At 39.9% G+C, this 21,614-nt stretch overlaps 1 protein-coding gene across 1 annotated transcript in view; it reads left to right on the top strand.

The window, feature by feature from the left end:
- lhfpl7 (LHFPL tetraspan subfamily member 7) overlaps positions 1 to 21,614 on the top strand; it is a 121,751-nt gene that overhangs the window by 36,938 nt on the left and 63,199 nt on the right. Inside the window, exon 2 of the mRNA XM_088321554.1 lies at positions 9,647 to 9,785. Within this exon, the coding sequence (XP_088177680.1) occupies positions 9,647 to 9,785 (139 nt within the window). The remainder of the gene's footprint in view (positions 1 to 9,646; positions 9,786 to 21,614) is intronic.

The following is a 21,614-nucleotide window of genomic DNA, read 5'->3' as shown; positions in this document are numbered from 1 at the left end:
TTGACGCTTTTGGCTGCAGAACGCCAACAGCGACGTGCTTTCGCTCTCCCCCGAGTTGTTTACGTCACGTGTTTTCACATTGTGTCATTATTCTAAATAGCGACTACCATGTAGTTAGCGGTTATAAATAAAGTGTTTACTAACATGCCGAAAGAAAGGGCAAATGAGTGCTGCGTCGCCCAATATTTAAAAGTGCCAGTGCTGTTGTCATTAGTGGATGCTGCGGGAAGTGGCTCGTGTCTTTCGCGAACGAAATGGCCCTATAAGCCAGCTCTTGGAAGTGAACTATAGGGGCCGTCTCCCTAACAATCAAGACCCGGTTCCCTCCTAAACATTTTTTTCTTTTGTTATTGGTAAATATTATTTTTTTACGGATTGTGTATTGTTGACTTTAAAATTGTTGGGTATAAGAAGGTTAAACATGTTTTATGTGTTATCATTTTTGTTGATTTATATATTTTTTTATTTGTTTCTGTTTTTTCAGTTGCTAAGTAAATTGGTTTAAGTTATATTTATTTAATTCAGAATCTTATTCTGTGGTCACCAATTTGGGCAGCAGGTAGTGTTTCCCACCCGAATTAATTCGACATAGCCTTATATTGTCTAGCATTTATCATGAAGGAAGCAATACTCTAAACATGGTTTGATTTAGCTTTAAATAATTGATTTTTCAGTTCATTGACAGGGACGATTGATCAGTCTAGAATGAAAATAGATTCATAAACCCGGTTAAGATAATCTATCCATTTAAAAGATCAGGAAGTATTTTCATTACATGTCAGAAGTGAAATATTATTTGCCCCTGCACCAGAAACGGTTTGTTGTGAAATATTTTCTTGGTTTACCTCACAGGAAAAAAGGATTCTCGGTCTTCTGAAGAAACAAAGACCAGCCCGTGGTTTTAATTGTATTTCCTTCTTATTTTTGTTTATTTTTTCATGCTTGTCTTTTTTTTCTCCCCCCCCCTTTTTAGGCCATTCTGTGCATAATGTCACATAATAGTTGGTAATGCAGGGATTAAAGCAACAAAAATATAGCCGAGTGGGAGGCTCTCTTTAGTGAGACGAGCCGAAAAAGTTGGCTCTCTAAAGAGTTAGAGTTCCCATTTCTACTACAGATCATTCACTTCCTCAAGGATAAAAGAAAACTCTAGTCAAAGACATCACCGCCGTGTTTTGTATTTAGAGCAGCATGCCTCAAGTTGCCTTTGAGATAGAACAAAATACGTGGAGATACGATTTACACAAACGCGATCGCTGGTTAGCACCTCATTTGCATCATCTCTTTGGTCATAGTCACCGCACTATACACGTTTTGAAACTTTCTTTTTGCAAAAACCCTGAAAAGTTTAAAGGGGCACTGTGTATCATTTGACCACAAGATATCGCTAAATTTTACAATGCATAGTACAAATCACAGGGAAGAATACCAACTACGAAGACTCAAAGTGACCAAACTGCTACATTTTTTTTTCTCATTTTAACAAAGTTTTTGTTCTTTTTGGGTACTCTTAGAAGCAAGATGCCAGCTTCCTCCAGGTGAACTTTGTGTTGTGTAAAATTAATACAAATCTTTTAACATTTGGGTGTTTAAAAAAAGTACATGTGTTTATGATAGTTCATGTTTGTTTGCTTATTATTCAAATCAATATTGTATTTTTTTTAATGAATTACTTTTTTACCATTATTAGGTGAAAATTTTACACAATATCCCCATCAAGAATTAGTTTAGCATTAGTAATAAGTTTAACACAGTTTCTGTTTTTACGTTCATTAACGTATTTACATGTCTGAGGGAATTTTATAGCACTGAAATACATTCGTTTATATTACATGTAATATCAAATAATGTGTTGGGAAAATCCTTTGACACAAGATTCAAACTGGAATAAGTCTACAAAAAAATGGCATTTTAGCCACCTTGTGTATTATTTAGTGTCTTCAATGGTTAGAAAAAATGTAATTAATTAAAAAAAAACTATTTGGATAATGAGCAAAAATACACGAACGATCAAATAAACGTGCATTTTGTTTGTTTGTGGCTTTACATTTAGGCACTGCACATAAAAAACAGCATCAATCATCAATTAACAAAGGGAACTAATAAAGTACTTGCCCACAGACAGCAATACAACAATACAAGTCATAAACCTGTGCCGAGACGGGAGTAGGCTGAACCCAAAGAGCTTTTAAGTGACTACCCCTATTACTTTTTTTTCCTTGCAGGGAAGACATTTTTTTAATTCTAAAATCAAAATAAGAAAACAGAATTTAACCCCACAAAGGAAATTCAGGGAACAAAGACACTACATGATATACAATACCCAAACAAACTTTTGATAGATTAATCTTCTTTACTAAATTTATCCAAAATATGTATTGTATATTTTTAAATTATTGTTTATATGGGACATTTTTAAGGTCATCATCTACATTGTTTCATATATGATTACCTTTTTGGCTGGCAAAATGGGGCGCCTAGTTGGCTTGGAATTGGAGCAAGTGTGTCCCATCACCACACACTGGTCCCTAGTTACTCTGAGCCTTCATAGAGACATTTTGGATGGAACCCATCTTCATTTTTTACCATCAATATCACAATCCATACTACAATCACCTTTTCCAAGTTTTATCCTGGTTTGTAAGGTTTAGCTTTTTGTTTTCCGGTTTGGATAATTAGTTGTTTATTGACCATTAGATTTTTTAGTCGATGGTTTTGTGATTAAACACCATCTCTTTTGGGCACTTTGCCTTGGTTCCTGCTTCCCTGCATTAAGGTCTACCGCAAATCACAACAGGATTTCTTTAAATACTTGTAGGTTGAGAAATTTGTTTTTATTATACACAACATAACATTACACAACTGATACGGGTACCCCTACAAACCTTCTACTATCATCCAGTTGGCCCCCAGGCCGCGAGTTTGAGACCCCTACGTTAAAGGAAAACAGTTGACTTTAAATGAGAAGGGAAAACTCACTTTCTAATTTACTTCATCACCTAAAGAAATCATGGACTCGTCTCTTCCAAATGATCAATTAAGGTTTTCACACCCAATTTCATTAACACATCGTAAGGTGGCTTTAATGGAAGCGCAGTTTCCATAATTGGCTGTCTCCGTCGTCCCTTTTTTTTAAGATTTCATGTCCTTTTGCCCACACGAGACTTGATTGACGCTTTGATGTGTTGTGAGCAGCGAGGCAGCGGCCGTCGGGATAAGGACGACATTCCCACGCATACATGAATATCATTGAAGTGTAAAAAAGGCGGCAGAACAAAGAGCGCTGAAGATAACGGCTCTCTCTGCCATGCGTGCGTTTCTTTCACACCCCTCGTTTCTTATCTTGAGTACGTTGCCTTGGAACAAGAGGGACAAAACCGAAACTAAAAACTGATTACCAACACCGCCCATCGAAAATGTTTAAAAATGTTTTCCTGGCACCTGTTTCATGTGGTTTTTTTAAAGCTGAACTCAACTCAACTTCAATTTTATTGTGTAATATGCTATATGCACAACATACAGCAGCGATTAAAATAGTTTCTCTTCCCCGCGTGTAGTAATTCATTAAATAAGGCACAATACAAATAAAAAATGGCAGCAAGGTCAAAAAAGCAAAAGTATGTATATGAAAATATAAGATTATATAATGTTTCAAATAAAAAATGTAAAAAGTTTAGACGAAATTTCAAATAGAGCAGTTTTGCATTGAATTGGCAGAAGGCAGAGAGGTGTGATGGGGTAGGGAATGAAAAGTGCAGAGTCCTGCCAGCCTGATGAGAAAACCTGCCCTTGAGCCTGCTGGTTCTGGGTCTGAGACTGCAGTCTTATAACTGACGGCAGAAGGTTGAAGACGCTGTGAGATAGAGCTGCAAAATTTGGGGGAAATAACCTGATTTTTTTTTGTCAGAATCTGGAGTATGTGCAATGGTAAATGGATTGCATTTATATAGCGCTTTTCAAGTCACTGAATACCTCCCAAAACGCTTTACAATGTACTTCACATTAACACATTCACACAACGACCACCATGCAAGGGGTTCAGTGTCTTACCCAAGGACACTTCAACATTTAACTCAGAGGAGCCGGGAATTGAACCTGATCTATTTTTCATTCACCCGTTTTTATTGTATTTATCATGATATTTTACATAATTAAATCAACTTCTTGCTAAACTTAAGAAACAAGTGAATGATTACTCGATTATTTGACTGATAATTTCAATAGTATGTGACTAGTTGACTATTAAAACAGTCGTTAGTTGCAGCCCTAATACTGATTTGGATTAATGTTACAGTTACTTGGCTGATATTGAAAAATGGAATGCTGCTCTGCAAAGATAGAAGTGTGCAATCTCCTACAGCAGACCAAAAAGGACAAACTGGTTTTAAAATTCTGAGCTAGCGTTAATCGATTTTTAACTCCCTGTCTATTTAAAAGTTCTTTAGAGTTATTATTTCAGACTTCAGCTTTCCAAAAGTAGAGTGTGTCTCTATTATTACAAGAAAAACAATGGCCATCAATTAAAGTTCAACAATTTTTTAGCTCACATACTTGGATCAAAACAGAGTAACTTCCTCGCTCACAAGAAAATTCAATTAGCCGGTCTTTGGCACAGAAGCATGCAGCGCAGTGGTAGCAAAAGGCTGTTATGGTGTTGGCAGCCGTTCCGATTGTTCATTTGACCTTTATTCGTCAGTGTGAGCTAAATGTGTTAGATTTACGCCGTGGCCTCATGTCCTTCCGGAACAATGTTCACATGGGGGTCACAAATCAGTTACTGGGCGCTGGGGGCATAACAAGCACAAGGGCACCTTCGCCTCAGTAGACTCTGGAGGAATAAAGGCTGCTCATATTTTGTTTACGAATGGCATTTGCAAAAAATACTCTGATACAGACGCTGCCCACTTACGACATTTTGTATGGAATGTATGTTTAAGGTTTATAAAAGTATGTTTAGGGCTTGCGTAAGTAACCTGGATGGTTTTGAAACTGAAAAACGAAATAATAAAATAATATGCTAATTAAATAATATGCTCTATATCGATACAAAGCCGACTGAATGAAAAAGCATAGTACTGAAAAACAGAGCTACACATTAGGCGTTGACATCCGGTGGTCTGTAAAGCCCTATAAGACTCCTTGTGAAGGGCTATACAAATAAACATGACTTGACTATAAAGAAATGTAAAGTTAAGTTTTAATTACTTTTGGAAGAGTTAGGCGACTTCCTCCTCCGTGGTAAAAGAGGACAAAAATAAGCGATCCAACCATATTGTCAACCACATCAAGCTTTCTTATTCCACTTTAATTTCACAAGAAACGGTTTGCCTCTTCTTTACACTTTACACCAACCATATTGAATAGATGCACGAGATATTAAACAATAAAAATGTCAAAGTTATTAGCATGCTAGAGATACAGTGCAGTGTGTTTACATTAAACACAAACTGGGAAGTCGAAGCCGGATTCCTTCTTCGGGGTGAATGCTGGTTTACCTCTCACAGCGCCACCCGGCGGAAAGAAGCACTACAGAACTGTCCTCTACTCGGAAAATGGTGCACTCAATACAAAATATAACTTACATTAATCCATTCATCCATCCATTATCTGCACCGCTTATCCTCAGTAGGGTCGCAGACTTACATTAATGTCCAGATATTTTTCGACATCCCCGAAAAATGTTTGTATCTACCGTTTTGTGTAAGTCGAATGGTCATAGGTAGGGTAGCGTCTGTATGTAAACAGAGCTACCAAATACAAGGAATCTTCTGTAGTTTACTACACCAGTTTATAACAAATTATGAAACATGCATTTTCGATGAAAACTACCCAAATTTATAAAAATAAAACAATGTCAAGTACCCACTTAAGTGTGTTGCGAAAGAACATAGATTAATACAATCAACAGTAGATCTTTATTCAAGGCAGGGTTTGGCTCACAGGAAGTCAGGCAGCAAGGCGACAGTCCAAAAGATGGGACTCGTGATACAGAAGAGTAGTCAAGGGTTCGGTACACTGGATAAACAAAGAGCTGAGTCAAGAGTGCTTGAGACGTGTCGAGATAGATAACGAACTAGCAAGGAACCAAAAGGGAATGTGTACTAATTAAGGGAAGAGACAAGTGACAACAGCTGTGAGGAGGTAATTAGAAACTGAAAGTGAACGACTAAATATAGTTAAGTCGAGTAAAATAGAGCAGGAGAGTCACATAACATACAGAGAAGTGGAACTCAGGAGTAAAAATTTAGCGATTATAAGAAGGAAATTTAAAAAAAAGTGACGTAAAAAATAGCAAAGAACCTTAACGTTAAGGCTTTCAAGTACAATCAGAGAAAAATGGCTTTATGTCAAAGGATACATTTCAAGCAGAACTTTTCAATGAAAACAAGGAAGCTTTGCTTGCAAAATAACATTTATTGCAAGAACACTGAAGTGATACATGAACTATGCTCGAACGATGCATGAACTTTGCCAGAACTTACACCCAAGGGTGGTCACCATGGTGATCATCTTCCCTTGGGCGATGACATTCCTACAGACCTGCATGTAGCCATCCCTCTCAGACCAAACGATGACGATGGGACGTTGTCATCCTTTTTTCAAAGGAATACGCTCTGTTGAAAAGTTAACTACTGTTGGGATATAAACATCAAAAAGGACCGTTTACCAAATTTTTCGAATTAGCTATCTGACTCTATTAACCAAACACAACCTACATTCACCCGACAATTTATGCGCGCTCGTTTCTTGACAGAAAAGATGAACAGGAACGCCGACATTTCCACACGGGGGCAGATTTAATTTCATTAACAATTTAACTAAGTGTACTCCATCGAAAACGGCCGAATTAGTGTCATTGGAGTCTCTGGGAAGCCCTCTTCTGAAGTCCTTTAGCTCTTCTTTTCTTGGCCCACGTGTCCCCGCAAGATGGTGTGCCGGCTCCTCTCATGGGCGTGCCAAGGAAGCCCAATGTGGGGCTTCTCATAACAACTCCGAGCGTTTATATGTCATCAAGGCTTTGTTCTCACAACAACGCCTGCCGTCCTCCGTCAGAGTCCTGTTATCAAAATTCCCTAGGCAAAATATTCTGCATTTGGAACAGCGTGACCTATCATTGAACTAAAGCCCAGTCAGTGAATATCTTGCATTAAACTCAATAAATGTAACTTGTATTCAGTCGTATAAAATCCTTTATTGTCAAATGTATAAAATCCTCCACTACCCATTACTATTTGTTTATATCTCACAGACTTTACCACACTGCTTCACTACGCCCACTGGCCATATAGGGTCGCCTACGCACATTTGTTCACCAGATACAGGAAGAAACACTAGGAAGTTGGTTTTCTTTGATGCGTGAACAAATATCTGATCAAAGCCATTCCCACCATTTAATGGTGATTTATCATCCTGGAATTGTTCCCAAAAGGCGTGATACTTAACGAAGAGCAGAACCAAATCCTTTATCATAGTTTTTTTTTATCCCCTTTGCGTTCCAATGCCCCTCTAGCGGGCCCTGGACCTTGGATAAACGAATAGGTGTCTGTACGATGTCTCCAGTGTCAGACCAGATGTCACAGAAATATGTCACGCCACATATAATTTCAATACATACTCATCACAGAAAAATCACAATCAATCTGAACAAGATACCCAAAAACTATAAAGCTGGTGTTACCTCCTCTGGGCGTCATTAAATTCCTTGAATGTCCGTAAAAATGGCTTTGTTACATCAAGGACAATCCATAGAATCATACTGTGTAAAATATTTACACAAAAACAAACAATAATGTCGACAAAAAAATAGAAATCCCCCTAAAAGCATGTCTGCTTGGTTGGACATTGATTCCTGAAATACGTTAGTTTCGCTCCAAAACTCCCATTTAAAATTAAAGAGACTTGTAAAATTATTCCAAACATGGTGGTTAGCCTTTCTCCTTTCGATTAACACCTTTCTCGGCCATTAGCAAGCTTTTTTTCACGGACCATGGCCCGCATTAGCCTATGCGGGTCTGTTTGATGAAACCGATATCACCTCCAATATGTCCAAATATCTTCAGCCAGTAGTAACCGATTTAAATGATGATTGACACATTGGTTAGCCAATGAAATTTTTTATGTGTATTCAAACCAGAGCTGAAGTTAGACACGTGCACAGAGCAATTCGTTCCATTTTGTCGTGCAGGTGTGCACAGTTTTCGATTTGACTTCTCGAGTTAGAGTTTACTTTTATTGTCATTCTTTGTAACCATACACACAGAACGAAATGTCGTTACACCTGACCCGCACAGTTAAACTGGAGCAAGCCGATGCAGCCGGAGCCAAACAGGGCGCAGCCATTTTAGACCCAACTGCTTGTTGGGAGTCATTAGGTGACCAAATCCCCCAATTCCAACCCTTAATGCCGAGCGCCAAGCAGAGAGGTAATGAGTACCAATGTTGTAAGTCTGAGGTATGACTCGGCCGAGGCTTGAACCAGCGACCTCCCAGTCTCGGAGCGGGCGCCCTACCATCTAGGCTACAGAGAGTAGTAAAACATTTACAACTCTTTCACAATGTTTAAAAATTGGCCAAAGTAAAATACATGTTTAGTTTTTCAGATTGCGATCATATTTGACAAGGTACCAGGCAAGGCTTCAAACTATTGTCTCAACAGCTAAGAGGCCCATGCTACACTCATCCTCAGTCATTTAATTGCAAATAAAATATAAATCAGCCGAGAATAAAAACCTATTTCTGTGTGTTCTAATTGAAATTACTCAATGTTAGTAGCACTTGCAGTGACTATTAAGAGACCGTCTATATTCTCCAAATGGTTCAAGAACGGCACTCAACTTACTTTTTACAGAACGTTAAGGGGTTAAATAAACCCAAAAATTTGTATTTTTATGTTTTTGGCACTCAAGGACAATGCTTCTGAAAACATATTTAATACATTATGGCATTGAATGAGATAATAGTCACTGTGGGGTGCAAATGTGGGTAAACCCCGTGTGGCTGGTCATCAGATTCAAAAGGAAATTCAGGAAGAGACAATGTACTATTTCTTGCTACTGCAGTAGGGAGAAAGAAAGGAGGAACACAGAGGATCTCGGCTCCAGTGTCTTTCTTTCCCTCCCCCCCCGCCACAGAAAGCTTTTATTTGGTACAAGTAGTTGGGTGGGGCATTCAGACTGATGCGTCATAGGTGGGTGGGCATTAGACTAAAACATAAAAAGATATATAGACAGTGGATAATGAAGAATGTTAAGAGAAATACACAAACTATGTATAGAACATTCTTAAGCAACTTCACAGTCACCATTAATCACAATTTTGCAATGAAAACAATTCAAAGACGTTAAAATCCTCATTCGGATTGTGTTTTGTCTGACTCCCTCATTAAAGTCTTAACTGATGTTACAGTGCTTTCTCGGTCCGTTTCTTTCCGTTTGCTTGCAGCAAGTCTGTGATTAAGCGACGGTATAATGAGTAGGGGCAGCACCCTGTTGTTTGACCACCGGGAGCGCTTTTCAAGCCGTCACACACGTTAACCTGCTGCACGCCATCGCGCAACAGGCTGCGACCCAAACACAATTGGCTGTTGCCTGGGTTGCTGTTTTTCTCACCTGTGATTAAGATCATTTTGTTTTGTTTTGTTCTTCAGACCAGCGCAGTGCTTTGCTCGGGAGGCTGTGCCCTGCTGGCCGTTAGCTCACTGCTGGCCATTGTCACCATCTTCCTACCAAGTGGAGGATGTGAGAGGAGGGTCTGCACCCTGGCTGGATACATGCAGATGGCTTCAGGTCGGCACACACAAATACACTTTTTAGAAACACAAATGAACAAAGAAAAATATAAAGCGTATTTTCCGGACTACAAGGCACACCCAAAAACTTCAAATAGGCTAGAAATTTGAGCATGCGCCTTGTGATGCCTCATATACGGAAAATATTGGAATTGTAAACAAGTGTATTACCATATTTGTGCACAAGTTGATCAGTTGATTGCTTATCGCAAGTGCATAACAGTGGTGGAAACAGGGAGTGAACCTGGATAGAGTGTCAAATCCTAACCACAAAGCCACTAAGGAGATAGAATGTATAGAAAAAGGAATTAGGTCTTTTTTCATTATTATACTATCTATAGTCATAGTAAAAGATACAAATGTTAAAGAAATGAGAAAATAGAAAGTGATTACAAATCTGTATCAAATTTTTTTCACTTTTTCTCAGCTCAAACTAAGCATTGTATGTGACAAATGTTGTTCAATACGTGCAGCCATGTGTTTATTTAAATAGTTCAGGCCGACCAAATTACTTCCCTCTATGCATTTTTCTTCATTCAGTTCAGAATCTTTTGCGTTGAGTAAACACTTTGCGAGTCGCCGATACAAAAATGTATTTCATTGATCCCCAAAGGTTTCTGTACCACGGACCGATTTAATGTTTGGCAATATTCCTCCTGCCTTATAATCACATCAACAACAACTTGGTACCCTGACTAAAAACAGTTTGTTGATGTCATAAAACCGAATGCCTTTGATCGATTCTTGTTGCATCGATATGTGACTAGAAATGTATTTCGACTGATAGGCTTTGTAGCGTTTTATGAACTGACCGATAACGGATAATGGATAATGAATAACGAAGATAGAACAATAACCCTTAAAAACCCCAAACCCCCATCAATCAACCCTAGCCCTTATAGTACGGTGCTTTTTCTTATATATGAAAAGATCTATATAAAAAAATATATTGTACTGCCCCTCGATATGATCAATGATGCATTCAGATGCTGATTAAGTCTCGTTGCTAATTTAAATAACAAAATCACAGGCGGTATAAACATTCCCACAAGCTACTGTTGGTCGTGACACTCACCATTCACATGCGCACACAGACTGACTTCAAAGCACGAAACTTCAAAGCACAAAACTTCCGCATCTGTCACCTCTCCCTCCCTCGAGTCATTTTCTATCTTTAAGGGTCCATGGGTGAACGCAAACAACAGTAACAAAAATAACAGAAATTGCAATGCCTTCTACTTTATAAAGACCCCCACCCCCAGGGGTCAACAAAACTAAATCTTCCAATTGCCCCGGGATTCGCCTCATTCTCTAGGGGTAGGACCTGGACCTAGCCAAGCATATCTTTGGGTGAGCGAACCCTGCCCAATCTATCTTCGATTGAAGTGTGGTGGAGAATGGCACCACCTGCTTAAGGTGGGTCCGTCCTGGGTGAGCAAACTCTACCCGATCTTCCATTGACCGATGTAAATTCATAACTGGCGCTTCCCCCGACAGACTTGCCACCTTTAAAATTGCAGTGTTGACAGTCGCTCCCTCAGCACCCTGAGTTTCACATGCTGACAACTTGGCAGGCTAAGCACCTCAGCTCACAAATCCACCACAATATTTGGAGTTTTCAAAATGTCTCGATCTAATATCCAAAAGTTACACACATCAGACACTCAGGCTGAATGATTTGTTGTTATGCCTCCCAGGACAAATACAAATGTCCTTCTTCCTCTAATCCGAGATGTTTTAACCGGTCACGGTCCTCTATTCTGTGAGGGTCGGTCTTAAGACGGTGGCCACTGGAACAACATCACCAGTGTCCACCAAGGCTGTGCAGGAAACATCCCCAATCTGCAAGCGATCAAGGCTGGGGTGCCTCACATCCGTCCAGCCCACCATTACAACGTTCTAGTTCTGGATGTGCAGGCCCTGCACACGGCTTCTCTGTGGGCAGGTTGCATTTCCCAGTAAATGGAAGGCGTCCACGTAATCAGGTCTACACGGACCCTTTCCCATTTCTGTGCTGTCTCACCATCTTTGGGCAGATGACCTGGTTGTCCACATCCCCAGAAGACGGCAGGGCGTGCTTTGGGGTCATTTGCCTCCTACTGTTGTGCTATACGGGTCTTGAGTGCACACACAAGCTCGTCCCTCTCTGCCACTGACTTTGCCGAAACAGGTTAAGTGCTTGTCTGTAGCGCCCCCTTGGCTGCAATTTCCCTCTTCATGGAGAGATCAAGCGCTTCTCCCAGAGCTGCTGGGTGAGCAAGCTGAACGTTCAGCCGCAAATCATATGGCCATAGAGCTTGAAATCCTGGGGTTTTGGCGATTGATCTCGTGGCAACTTGACGCGGTCATGTCAGACACGCACTCCGCGGGTTCTCCCTTCATAACCAACTGTGCACTGTTGAGTGGGTAGCCCTTCATTATTGCGAGTGACGGCAAATCCAATACTTCTGACACCAATGTAATGCCCCTCGATGTGATCAATGATGCGTTCAGTCGCTGATTAAGTCTTGTCGCCAATTTAATAACAAAATATCAGGGTATAAACATTCACACAAGAGCTACTGATGGTCGTAACTCACAATGTTTACGTGCACACACAGCCTGACTTCAAAGTACAGAACTTCAAAGCACAAAACTTTCGGATCTGTCACCTTCCCTATTCCTCACGTCATGTCATATCTTAAAAGATCCGTGCGTGAACGCAAATAACACTAACAAATGTAACAGACATTACACTATATATAAAAAAATATCATAAAACACAAATTTTCTGGGGTGCACCTTATAATACTATATTTTATTTGTGTAAAATGCATGTTTTGTTTTTTACCTAAAAAAGAACTCAGGTTTGGGTGTGCCTTTTTTTTTTACAAGGTTTTACAGTGTTATAACCACATCTCTCTATGATCGTCACCACAGTTTTTTTGTTAGTGTAGCAAGAACATGGTAGACGTACGATAAGGCCTGTTTCAAGTACAGTCCAAATGACAACCCAAACCCCCCCAAAAAAAGAAAAAAGAAGAGGTTATTTGAGTGTCTCTAAGAAATGCAGGCCCTTCAAAACGCAACAGAAGAAGCTTGACAGAGGCTGCAATGATGACGTCAGCTATTAGCAAAAGTTCCAAATTCTGTACAGCAACTTTAAATTTCTTTCAATTTATTTGCAAATAGTGTTTGTAGACCAAATATTGCACAATGTTGTAAGCTGACTTCATTTGTTTGAGATGTAGCAGGATGTAAAGGTTATAGTTAACTCTGTGAAGCTCTGTTATCACACTTGTAGCAAAGGTCATGGTTGCACTTAACGATGACATAAGGCAGAAAATGTGCTGTTTGTTCAATATGTCAGAGATGATTTGAACGATGCATCACGACTACAAAGTAAAGCTCTGTTTCTGTATGGCTGCTTTCACATAGGATTGCACAACAGGAATGGAGCACTAAGCTAGACTGGCCTTGTCATTAAATCAGTCCTGTCTTTAATGTTGTACATCTTACGTGCGCGGCCGACATCGGACATGTCCTCACATGAACACGTGAACTCATGGCAAACTGTTGTGATGATGTCACCCGTTACCTTAAGGAAGTCCAAAGGAACAAAAGTGAACTTCTCAACCTTCTACTTCCTCCCTGCAAGTTCAAATGTGCGCCGCCATCAATGTTTTATGCTCCGAGTGGGGAAGGCAGGACACTGCTGTGTGCTAAAGCGAGAGCTTTTCTCTTTTCATGTATTTTTTATAGGCCTGCGCTTTTTATTGGTCAGGAGCCAATTCATTGGCTTGTTGTATGGCACATGAGCAGCTTTTTTTTCTCCTGAGAATGCAAATGTTCTGGAGTAAGTTTTTGCCATTGCATCACAATATAGTTGATTTAGATTCTGTTTCATGACCGTAGATATTATTAAGTTGAGGTGGTAGTCTAATTTACAGGGTTTGTACAGGCTATTTTATTCCTTGAAAATGCCATCCATCCATTATCTGCACCGCTTATCCTCAGCCCATCCCAGCTATCTTCGGGCAGTGAGCAGGGGACACCCTGAACTGGTTGCCAGCCAGTCGCAGGGCACACAGGGACAGACAATTCGCTCGCCCATTCACACCTAGGGACAATTTTGACTGGCCAATTAACCTGACATGCATGTTTGGAATGTGGGAGGAAACCGGAGTGCCCGGAGGAAACCCACCCAAGCACGGGGAGAACATGCAAACTCCGCACAGGAAGGTTGGTAGCTGGATTTGAACCCGTGACCTCAGAACTGTGCCACACACGCGCTAACCACTGCGCCGCTGTGCTGCCCTCCTTGAAAATGCTTCAATCTTAATGTTGTGTTTTCAATGATTGAAAATTGCTTGAATTGTAGGGAAAGTGTTGCTAAATGCTTGAAATTGTTGCCATGTTTCACAACAAATCTGCTTAAAAATGGCGCAGACACAGCTCTCTGGGGGCTTCGCATTGCCATTGAAATTCTTCTTCCCTCATGATTTAATGCAGCTGGCATTAGTTTGTACTGTGTTGTCCTACAAAGTGACACCGCCCCCTACGGATCAAAAAGACAGGTGCGGGCTACACTTAAACAGGCCACTTTAAAATGTGTATTAGTGCAAGGATCACGTACCAAATTATTATTATATATATTATGGGGCTTGCATAATATGAAGGTACCACTTCTCAGTAGTAAATTGTAACGGGAAGAACGTCTTGCAACTGTAAACGTAAGCTACATATTTTTATGCAACACCTATATGGGGAGAGATTTGTCTCGAAGGAAAATTTATTTGCAATTAACTCAAGATTTAAAATTCATATGTCTCGATAAAGTGCATGCATTTGGCCATGAAAAGGTGTACAAACGTTTTTACAGGTTGTGGTTAGGTTGGTGCATTAGTTATCAATAGGCGAGCAAGTACGTCCTGAGTATGGAGACCCGAGTGACCACAACTACCATTTTTCTTCTCATCTTTTTTGCCAGGCTTTTTGGAAAGTATTTGGTTTTTAATTGGGCACTTGTAGCAGCAAGATGGCAGACAATAATATAGGCTCATGTTATGTATAGTTCTCCACTTACTAGTATTTTAATGTTCAAATTGTCCCTGGGAGTGAATGAGCGAATGAGTTGTCTGTCCCTGTGTGCCCTGCGATTGGCTGGCAACCAGTTCAGGGTGTCCCCTGCCCACTGCCCAAAGATAGCTGGGATGGGCTCCAGCACCCCCGCGACCCTACTGAGGATAAGCGGTGCAGATAATGGATGGATGAATGGATGCATGATAGGTGTATTTTTGCTTATTCTTTTAAATCAATATTGTTTTTTTAAAGTGTGAAAGTTTTTTTTTCCCAATAGAAAGTTGAAAAGTATCCTAAAACCCTAAAGAAGAAGAGTATCAGCACCAATATCTTATATCGGTACCGGGCCATCACTAATTAACGAATTTCTTCTTTAATAATGCATAATTTACCTCAATCAAGCTTAACATTTGCTCGCAAGAGCTGAGTTTTTATTTCAAAGCGTCCTTGGACTCCTTTTTAAAATTATTTTTTGAATTGATATGGCTGATGGTGAAGAGATTTCTAGTTCAAAGAAAATATTTTAGCGTGAAAATGCTTCTTTGGGAGTTTCATGGGTCAGGACTTGAAAGAAATCCGCCGGCAGCTGTGTTTTTCTGAAAGAATATTGTGTTGATGTTTCTCCCCCTCCTCCTGTTTTTTTTTTTTTTTTTTGCTGCAGTAATCAACAAGGATGTTTGTGTTGTTTCTTCTCATTTCTGTATGTGCTGAGCTTTGTTCTCAGCACCGAGTACAAAAATATTGGATATGCCAATTTTAGACCCAATTTCAAAAAGCGCTCACACAACAAAATTATTACATTTTATGAAGTGCAAATAACTCTCAAGAAACTCAAGACCTTGAGAGTCTTTGGCATGAATACTGTTTTCGACATCTTACTATTAGAAAGGTTATAGGATACTTTTTTGGGTGAGCTTTCAACAAGGTTGGACTTATAATATAGTAAGTTCAGTTGGTTCATTTATGTTCACTGGACTCTATGCATTATTCTAAAATGTATCAACATTCAATCAGTCTGACTCGCGGCTTAGAGCAAAAAAAAATATTTGGCGTTTCCATCCGTTTTACAACACCCCCAGTAAACAGTATTTGCCAATCTTATTCAAATACATATTTTTATTTATCTATCTACCCTGGTCATATCCCTCGAGAGGGGTGACCGACAGCAAGACAAACGCATACACAAAAACAAAAAAAACAAAAAAAGGAAAAAGTAGCAAAAAACACAAAAAATTTGACAATGGCCAACCCAAATGCCCAAACCCCCAAACAAGTTAAGCACCTCGGCACCCAGGTTGCTCTAGCTTTCGTCCCTCCAGATGAAACGGGATACAAGAAAGCGGACATATCACTTGGGTCAGGGTGATGCAAAACACTCTGTTCAACAGCAGGGCCCGACAGCTTTCACGGGTTTACCCCTACCGCATCATACAGGTGCCCTGACCATCCCTTAGAACACGTCCAAATATCCTTTTACAACACCTCTCAACTCATTCCTATCACCAACAAGAGCTCTAGCTTCCACTAAATTTAGACCTCTTTCTTGCAGTGCACTCGTAACACCATCCATCCACGTCAATCGCGGCCTTCCTCTTGGTCTCCATCCATTGACTTCTGCTCTGTAGATCATCTATCCTCTCCCTGTGTCCAAACCAACCGAGTACTATCTCATCCATACACATGCCCAATTCCACTACTACTTCAGTCCTGTCTCTCACAATTTCATTCCTCAATCTCTCCAATCATATCACTCCTAACATATTCCTCAAACACATCTCAAAAACATTTAATTTCCTTCTCAAATCTACGTTCAGGCTCCAAGTCTCTGCATCATACAACACAGTCGGCACAATCTCACTCTCATATAGTCCTCTCTTTGCATCCATACTCATACTTTTGTTACTCATTACTCTCCTGAAAGCACCCAAAACCTTGCTTCCTTGATTCACTCTGTGATGTACCTCACACTCCATTCCACCAACTGCAGCCACATCACAACCCAAGTACCTAAAGCTTTCAACTTCTTCCAGCACCTGTCCATGCAACCTTATTTCCAACGCCATGCCCACTCCATCTCGTGAACACCTCGCATCTTTGCCCAATATGCAACTACAAAATTAAGTACTGAAGTCAGGAGTTCATCTTTATATATTTGGTTGTGTGTCACCAGAAGCAAATGGTCGGCAGTGTTTGGGGCGAAGGGCGTGACCTGTACAGGAGTGATAAAATAACATTGAAATCAATGTAGAAAGTGAGCACAGAATTTACTGTAAAATGGGCTGAATTTTGCTGTGTTTCTTTGTAAAATTAGTTCTGCAATACATAGTGTGTAAATAAAAAAAGATGACATTTTGAACAGTAGCCCGAAATAGAGAAGGAGATCCTCAAGTGGTTTGAAATATGAAGGGTTCACTGCTTCCACAGGTCAGTTTATACGTGTTCTTCTATTCATTTTATTATATAGCTTTATTGCGCAGTTTTAGGGGTTCAGCTTCTATGTTAGTAGGTACGGTAATTTTTAACAACATACAGTGGAACCTCGGTTTTCAAACGCCTCTCAGTTCGGACAAATCTGTTCTCGACCAAAAATTTCGAAAAATTCTTGCTTCGCTTTTCGTTCAAAAAATCGGAGTTCGAACGCCGGTACGCTAGGGGCGATGCTGAACGGCGTACGGGTGTGTTTTAACCCCTAATTATGCCTCGGAAGAAGGTCGGTGCAAGCAGCAAAGTTGCTACAGGTGAAAAAAGAAGAGTAGTGCGTACAACTATTGCATTTAAGAAAGAAATAATAGCAAAATATGAAGAAGATATGCGAGTTTCCCTTCTTTCGAGGGAATAGAGCATGGCTTCTGCAGACCACCACAAAGATAAGAAATCCTATTCATAAATCTTTTCTTTATCCTTTAACCGCTCACCACTTGTTGTGGAGACCCCGGTGCTAAATGACGTGTAAACGACCTGATTTTTTTATTTTTACATGTTCATGTTAGCGTAATCTTTCGTACGGAAGATTACGCTAACGCGAACGTACGATTAGCCTGGGTTAGCTTCATGTTTACGTTCATGGTAAGCCTTCAAGGATTTGGAACAGATTAAAATGATTTTACATTACTTTTAAGGGCAAAAACGATTTTCGGTGATCGACCAAATCGGTTTTCGAACAGGGTTCTGGAACAAGGTTCTGGAACGGATTATGGTCGAGAACCGAGGTTCCACTGTAGTTAAATTTAGAGTAACGCCCTACTTTTCGGTGTCAGAGATATTGGGGGCTAAAAAAGTTTAGTTTTAAGTGAAGTAACTAGTGACTGTAACTAATTACTGTTTTATCAGTAATGTGCCCATCCCAAAGGAGTAGGGGTTAAAGGGTTCTTTCCAGGTGATGATGTTTTAAAAATTGTTTTTTATTCCTGACTGGATACATCAAGACATTAAACTTCCACCCAATATATGTACTGAAGAATGATAGTTTTTCAAACTTTAAAAAAATAAATAAACATCCGTTGAACTTAAAAAAATATATCAGAATTCAGATTTGACACAGTGTCTGGTCCCGACTTTGAAGGCGTCATCTTAAGCAATGGAAGCGTGAAGGAATTTTGGAGCCCATTTGCCACCCAATTTCAGCTAACTCGGGGCTATTTTGTATTTGCACATTCCGCTCCGCGTGCGACTCGCTGAAAACTGTCGTCTTGTCTCGCTTCCCCATCGGTGCGCGTTATTTAGTGCATTGGCTCAGAAAAGGAAAGCGTGTTTGTGTGTGTATCCAGTGTTATTTGGCCAGTCTGCTGTGTCAGCGCTCCCTTGAGCGAAGCTGCTATGCAGATGTCCTCCGAAGCATGCTGACGAAAATAGGAAGCCACTTTGATCAAAGCACCTGCTGTGTTTGGTGTTTGCCGCCCGAGCTCGTATGGTACGGCACCAGCTGTCAATCATCCCCCGATGCAGATGAACGCGCATACTTTGTCAGGCAGCATGAAAGATGCAGAAGCTATTAGAAATACCTGTGCTTGCTTCAACTCTCAGAAGAAGGGTGATTGGTCATTTCTCATATTCTTTTTTAAAGGGACACTTTGTCCTTACCAGATGTTGTTTTATTATGTACGGCAACCTAAAAAAGGAGTGCTAAGTTGCGCATGAAAGAACACAAACTACGGCGACTCAAAATGACCAAAAAGCATAATTTTATCCTCATTTTCTGTCCAGCCTTTCACAAGGTCATTGCTTTTTGGAGGGTACTCATAGAATGAAAATGGCTGACAAGCATGTAAGCTCCCTCAAAGTGTACTTCATTTTATATAAAACAAATACCAATTTATTGACCTCTTACGAGTGGACATTTGCAATTATGCTACCAAAGTTAGGAACCCTCCACGTATGGTCCAACTACAAAACCAACATTCTCATCTGCCATGGAAGTATTGTTATGCCAAAGGTCCTACTGAATGGATTGAAAACTTCTTAACTTAAGAGCAGGCAGGTTTCCGGGAGGAAATAAAGACCAAAAAACAGAATCTGTACATCCTGTGCAACGTCAACAACAGCAGAGAAAGCTCTGTCCCGTCTTTGTAGATATGAAAAATGCGTATGAAAGAATATGGCAAGTCGCTTTGTATGCCACTATGCAGATATACAAACACTAGTTCAGACCATTGAACAGCTGTATGCTGATGCCAACAGTTTGGTCTTGATCAATGGTACAATTGGAGCGGGGTTTCAGACCACAGTCGCCTTAGCTCAGGAGGCAAGTGCTCGTCTTGGTTCGATTCACGGTTTGTATGTTCAAGACATTGAATGCCGCCAATTAGCAGGTAGTTGCATGGCTGACGCTGCTATCGGAGTGTGAATGGGTAAGTGAGAAGCACATTGTAAAGCACTTTTGGTGTTCTTCAGTGACTCGAATGGCGCAATATAAATGTAAAACATTTACATTTACATGGCTGCTTTCTCTTTATTCTTCATCTTCCTCGAAAGGATCATGACCGAAGCTGACCAACAAGCAAGTACAGACAGCATTAAGGGAAATATCGTCACTAACCTCAGTTTTGCTGATGAAATAAGAACAGAAACAGAGATCTGTTCAATCGCCGGGACAAGGCATTAACCCATTATGTGATGCAAAGGAAAATCTAGGCCATGGAGATGCGATGCTACAGAAAACTTCGAAACATCAGCTACATAGCTTATGTGACAAACAAAACGGTTAGCAACCCTGTCAGAGGGCTCTTTGGACCTTAAGGAGAACTGTTATCAACTGTGCACAGATGAAAACCTCAAAGGTATGGTCACTTCAATAGATACATGGACTGGCCAAGATCATTCTCTAAGGTAGAATCCAAGAGGGCAGAGGGAGAGTAAGACAGAAAAAAAACAGGGCTGACAACATCAAGGAATGGACCGGTTCCAACTTTGCCACTACCCAAACGCAGTCCAGTAACTGTCAGCAGTGGAGAGAGCTGTCAATAGTTGCGTCCTCAGTGTTGCCCCAATGGCGCAGGCGGTTAAGGGATCTCTGATCCTTCAACATGTTTATATGATAGTTCATGTATCTTTGCAATACTATTCAAATCAATATTGTTTTTTTAATAAATACATTTTTTTTACTACTTGGATGTGCTGATAAATAATACCGTGCCTTCAAAGGCCAAAGTAAATTTATGGTAATTGCTGATATCTGCATTTGCAGTGCAAATGGCAGTGGATGTTGAAAGTAACAATCAGATGATTTTACTGTAGGTCGTCCTATCAAACTTAAAGCAATACTTGACAACTATACGGCCTTTGATTCATATTTTATGTAGTTTGCTCATAAATAATCGTCTTAAAGTTAATGGCAATCTGTATCATTTTTCTTTGCTTTAAGAGTCAGTCATATAGGTGGCATTAATCCATTCCAAAAATAGAAACGTGCAGACAGCTTTACAGCAGACGTCAATTTAAAGCTCGAATTGACGCTTAAAGGGAGAGTGTCTTTTATTCAGTGCCTTCTGCTGGTAAAAAAACAAACCCTACATTCATTTATAACACTATTGATTTGAATAATAAGCATAATAAGCATCATAAACGTGCCTTATAGAAAAAAAAACCAAAGGTCAAGAAATGTGTATATATTTTATATAACACGAGGCTCAGCTATAGGGAGATGACATGATTGTCCGCCATCTTGCTTCTACGAGGACCCACCAAAACCAAAAACCTTTTGAGGGCTGGGTACAAAAAAGAGAAGAATAATTGTGTGGTTTGGTCACTATGAGTCTTTGTACTTTGCGTTCTTCCATGTGCTTTGTATCACTTGTTTTCAGTTGCAGTACACAATATACAGCGACATCTAGTTAACAAATATTACACTATGCCCCTTTAAAGGCATGCCAAAGTAAACCACCCCTCTCTCAATGATTATGAAACAGGTAGCCCTAACTCCTAACCCCTAACCGTAACTTAACCCGTATGCACACTTGAGCCTAGTGTAGTTTGTTGGGCGCAAAGGTAATTAACAAAAAATGCACTGCACATGGGAGAAAGGGAAGAAATGATTAAAAAACAAACAAAAAAAACTCCATTTTGACAACATAATAGTAACATGGATAGTTTTTATTTTACAATTGCATATCAAATTGGTCAGAAACAAAAAAATATCTCTCATCTTTTAAATGGTAGTTGATCCTTGGATTTGTTTGGTATTCAGAGCTAACGCAATAAAGTTTTTAATTTTTTACATTGTTCACTAAGAAATAGATTAATCAAAAATGGGCACAATTTTGTTGTGCAT

This window comes from Urocampus carinirostris, chromosome 17 (genome assembly GCF_059441175.1).
Source record: "Urocampus carinirostris isolate Australia breed hairy pipefish chromosome 17, RoL_Ucar_1.0, whole genome shotgun sequence".
Classification (NCBI taxonomy): Eukaryota; Metazoa; Chordata; class Actinopteri; order Syngnathiformes; family Syngnathidae; genus Urocampus; species Urocampus carinirostris.
Note: the sequence above shows the minus strand (reverse complement) of the source record. Positions and strands in the feature narration are given on the sequence as shown.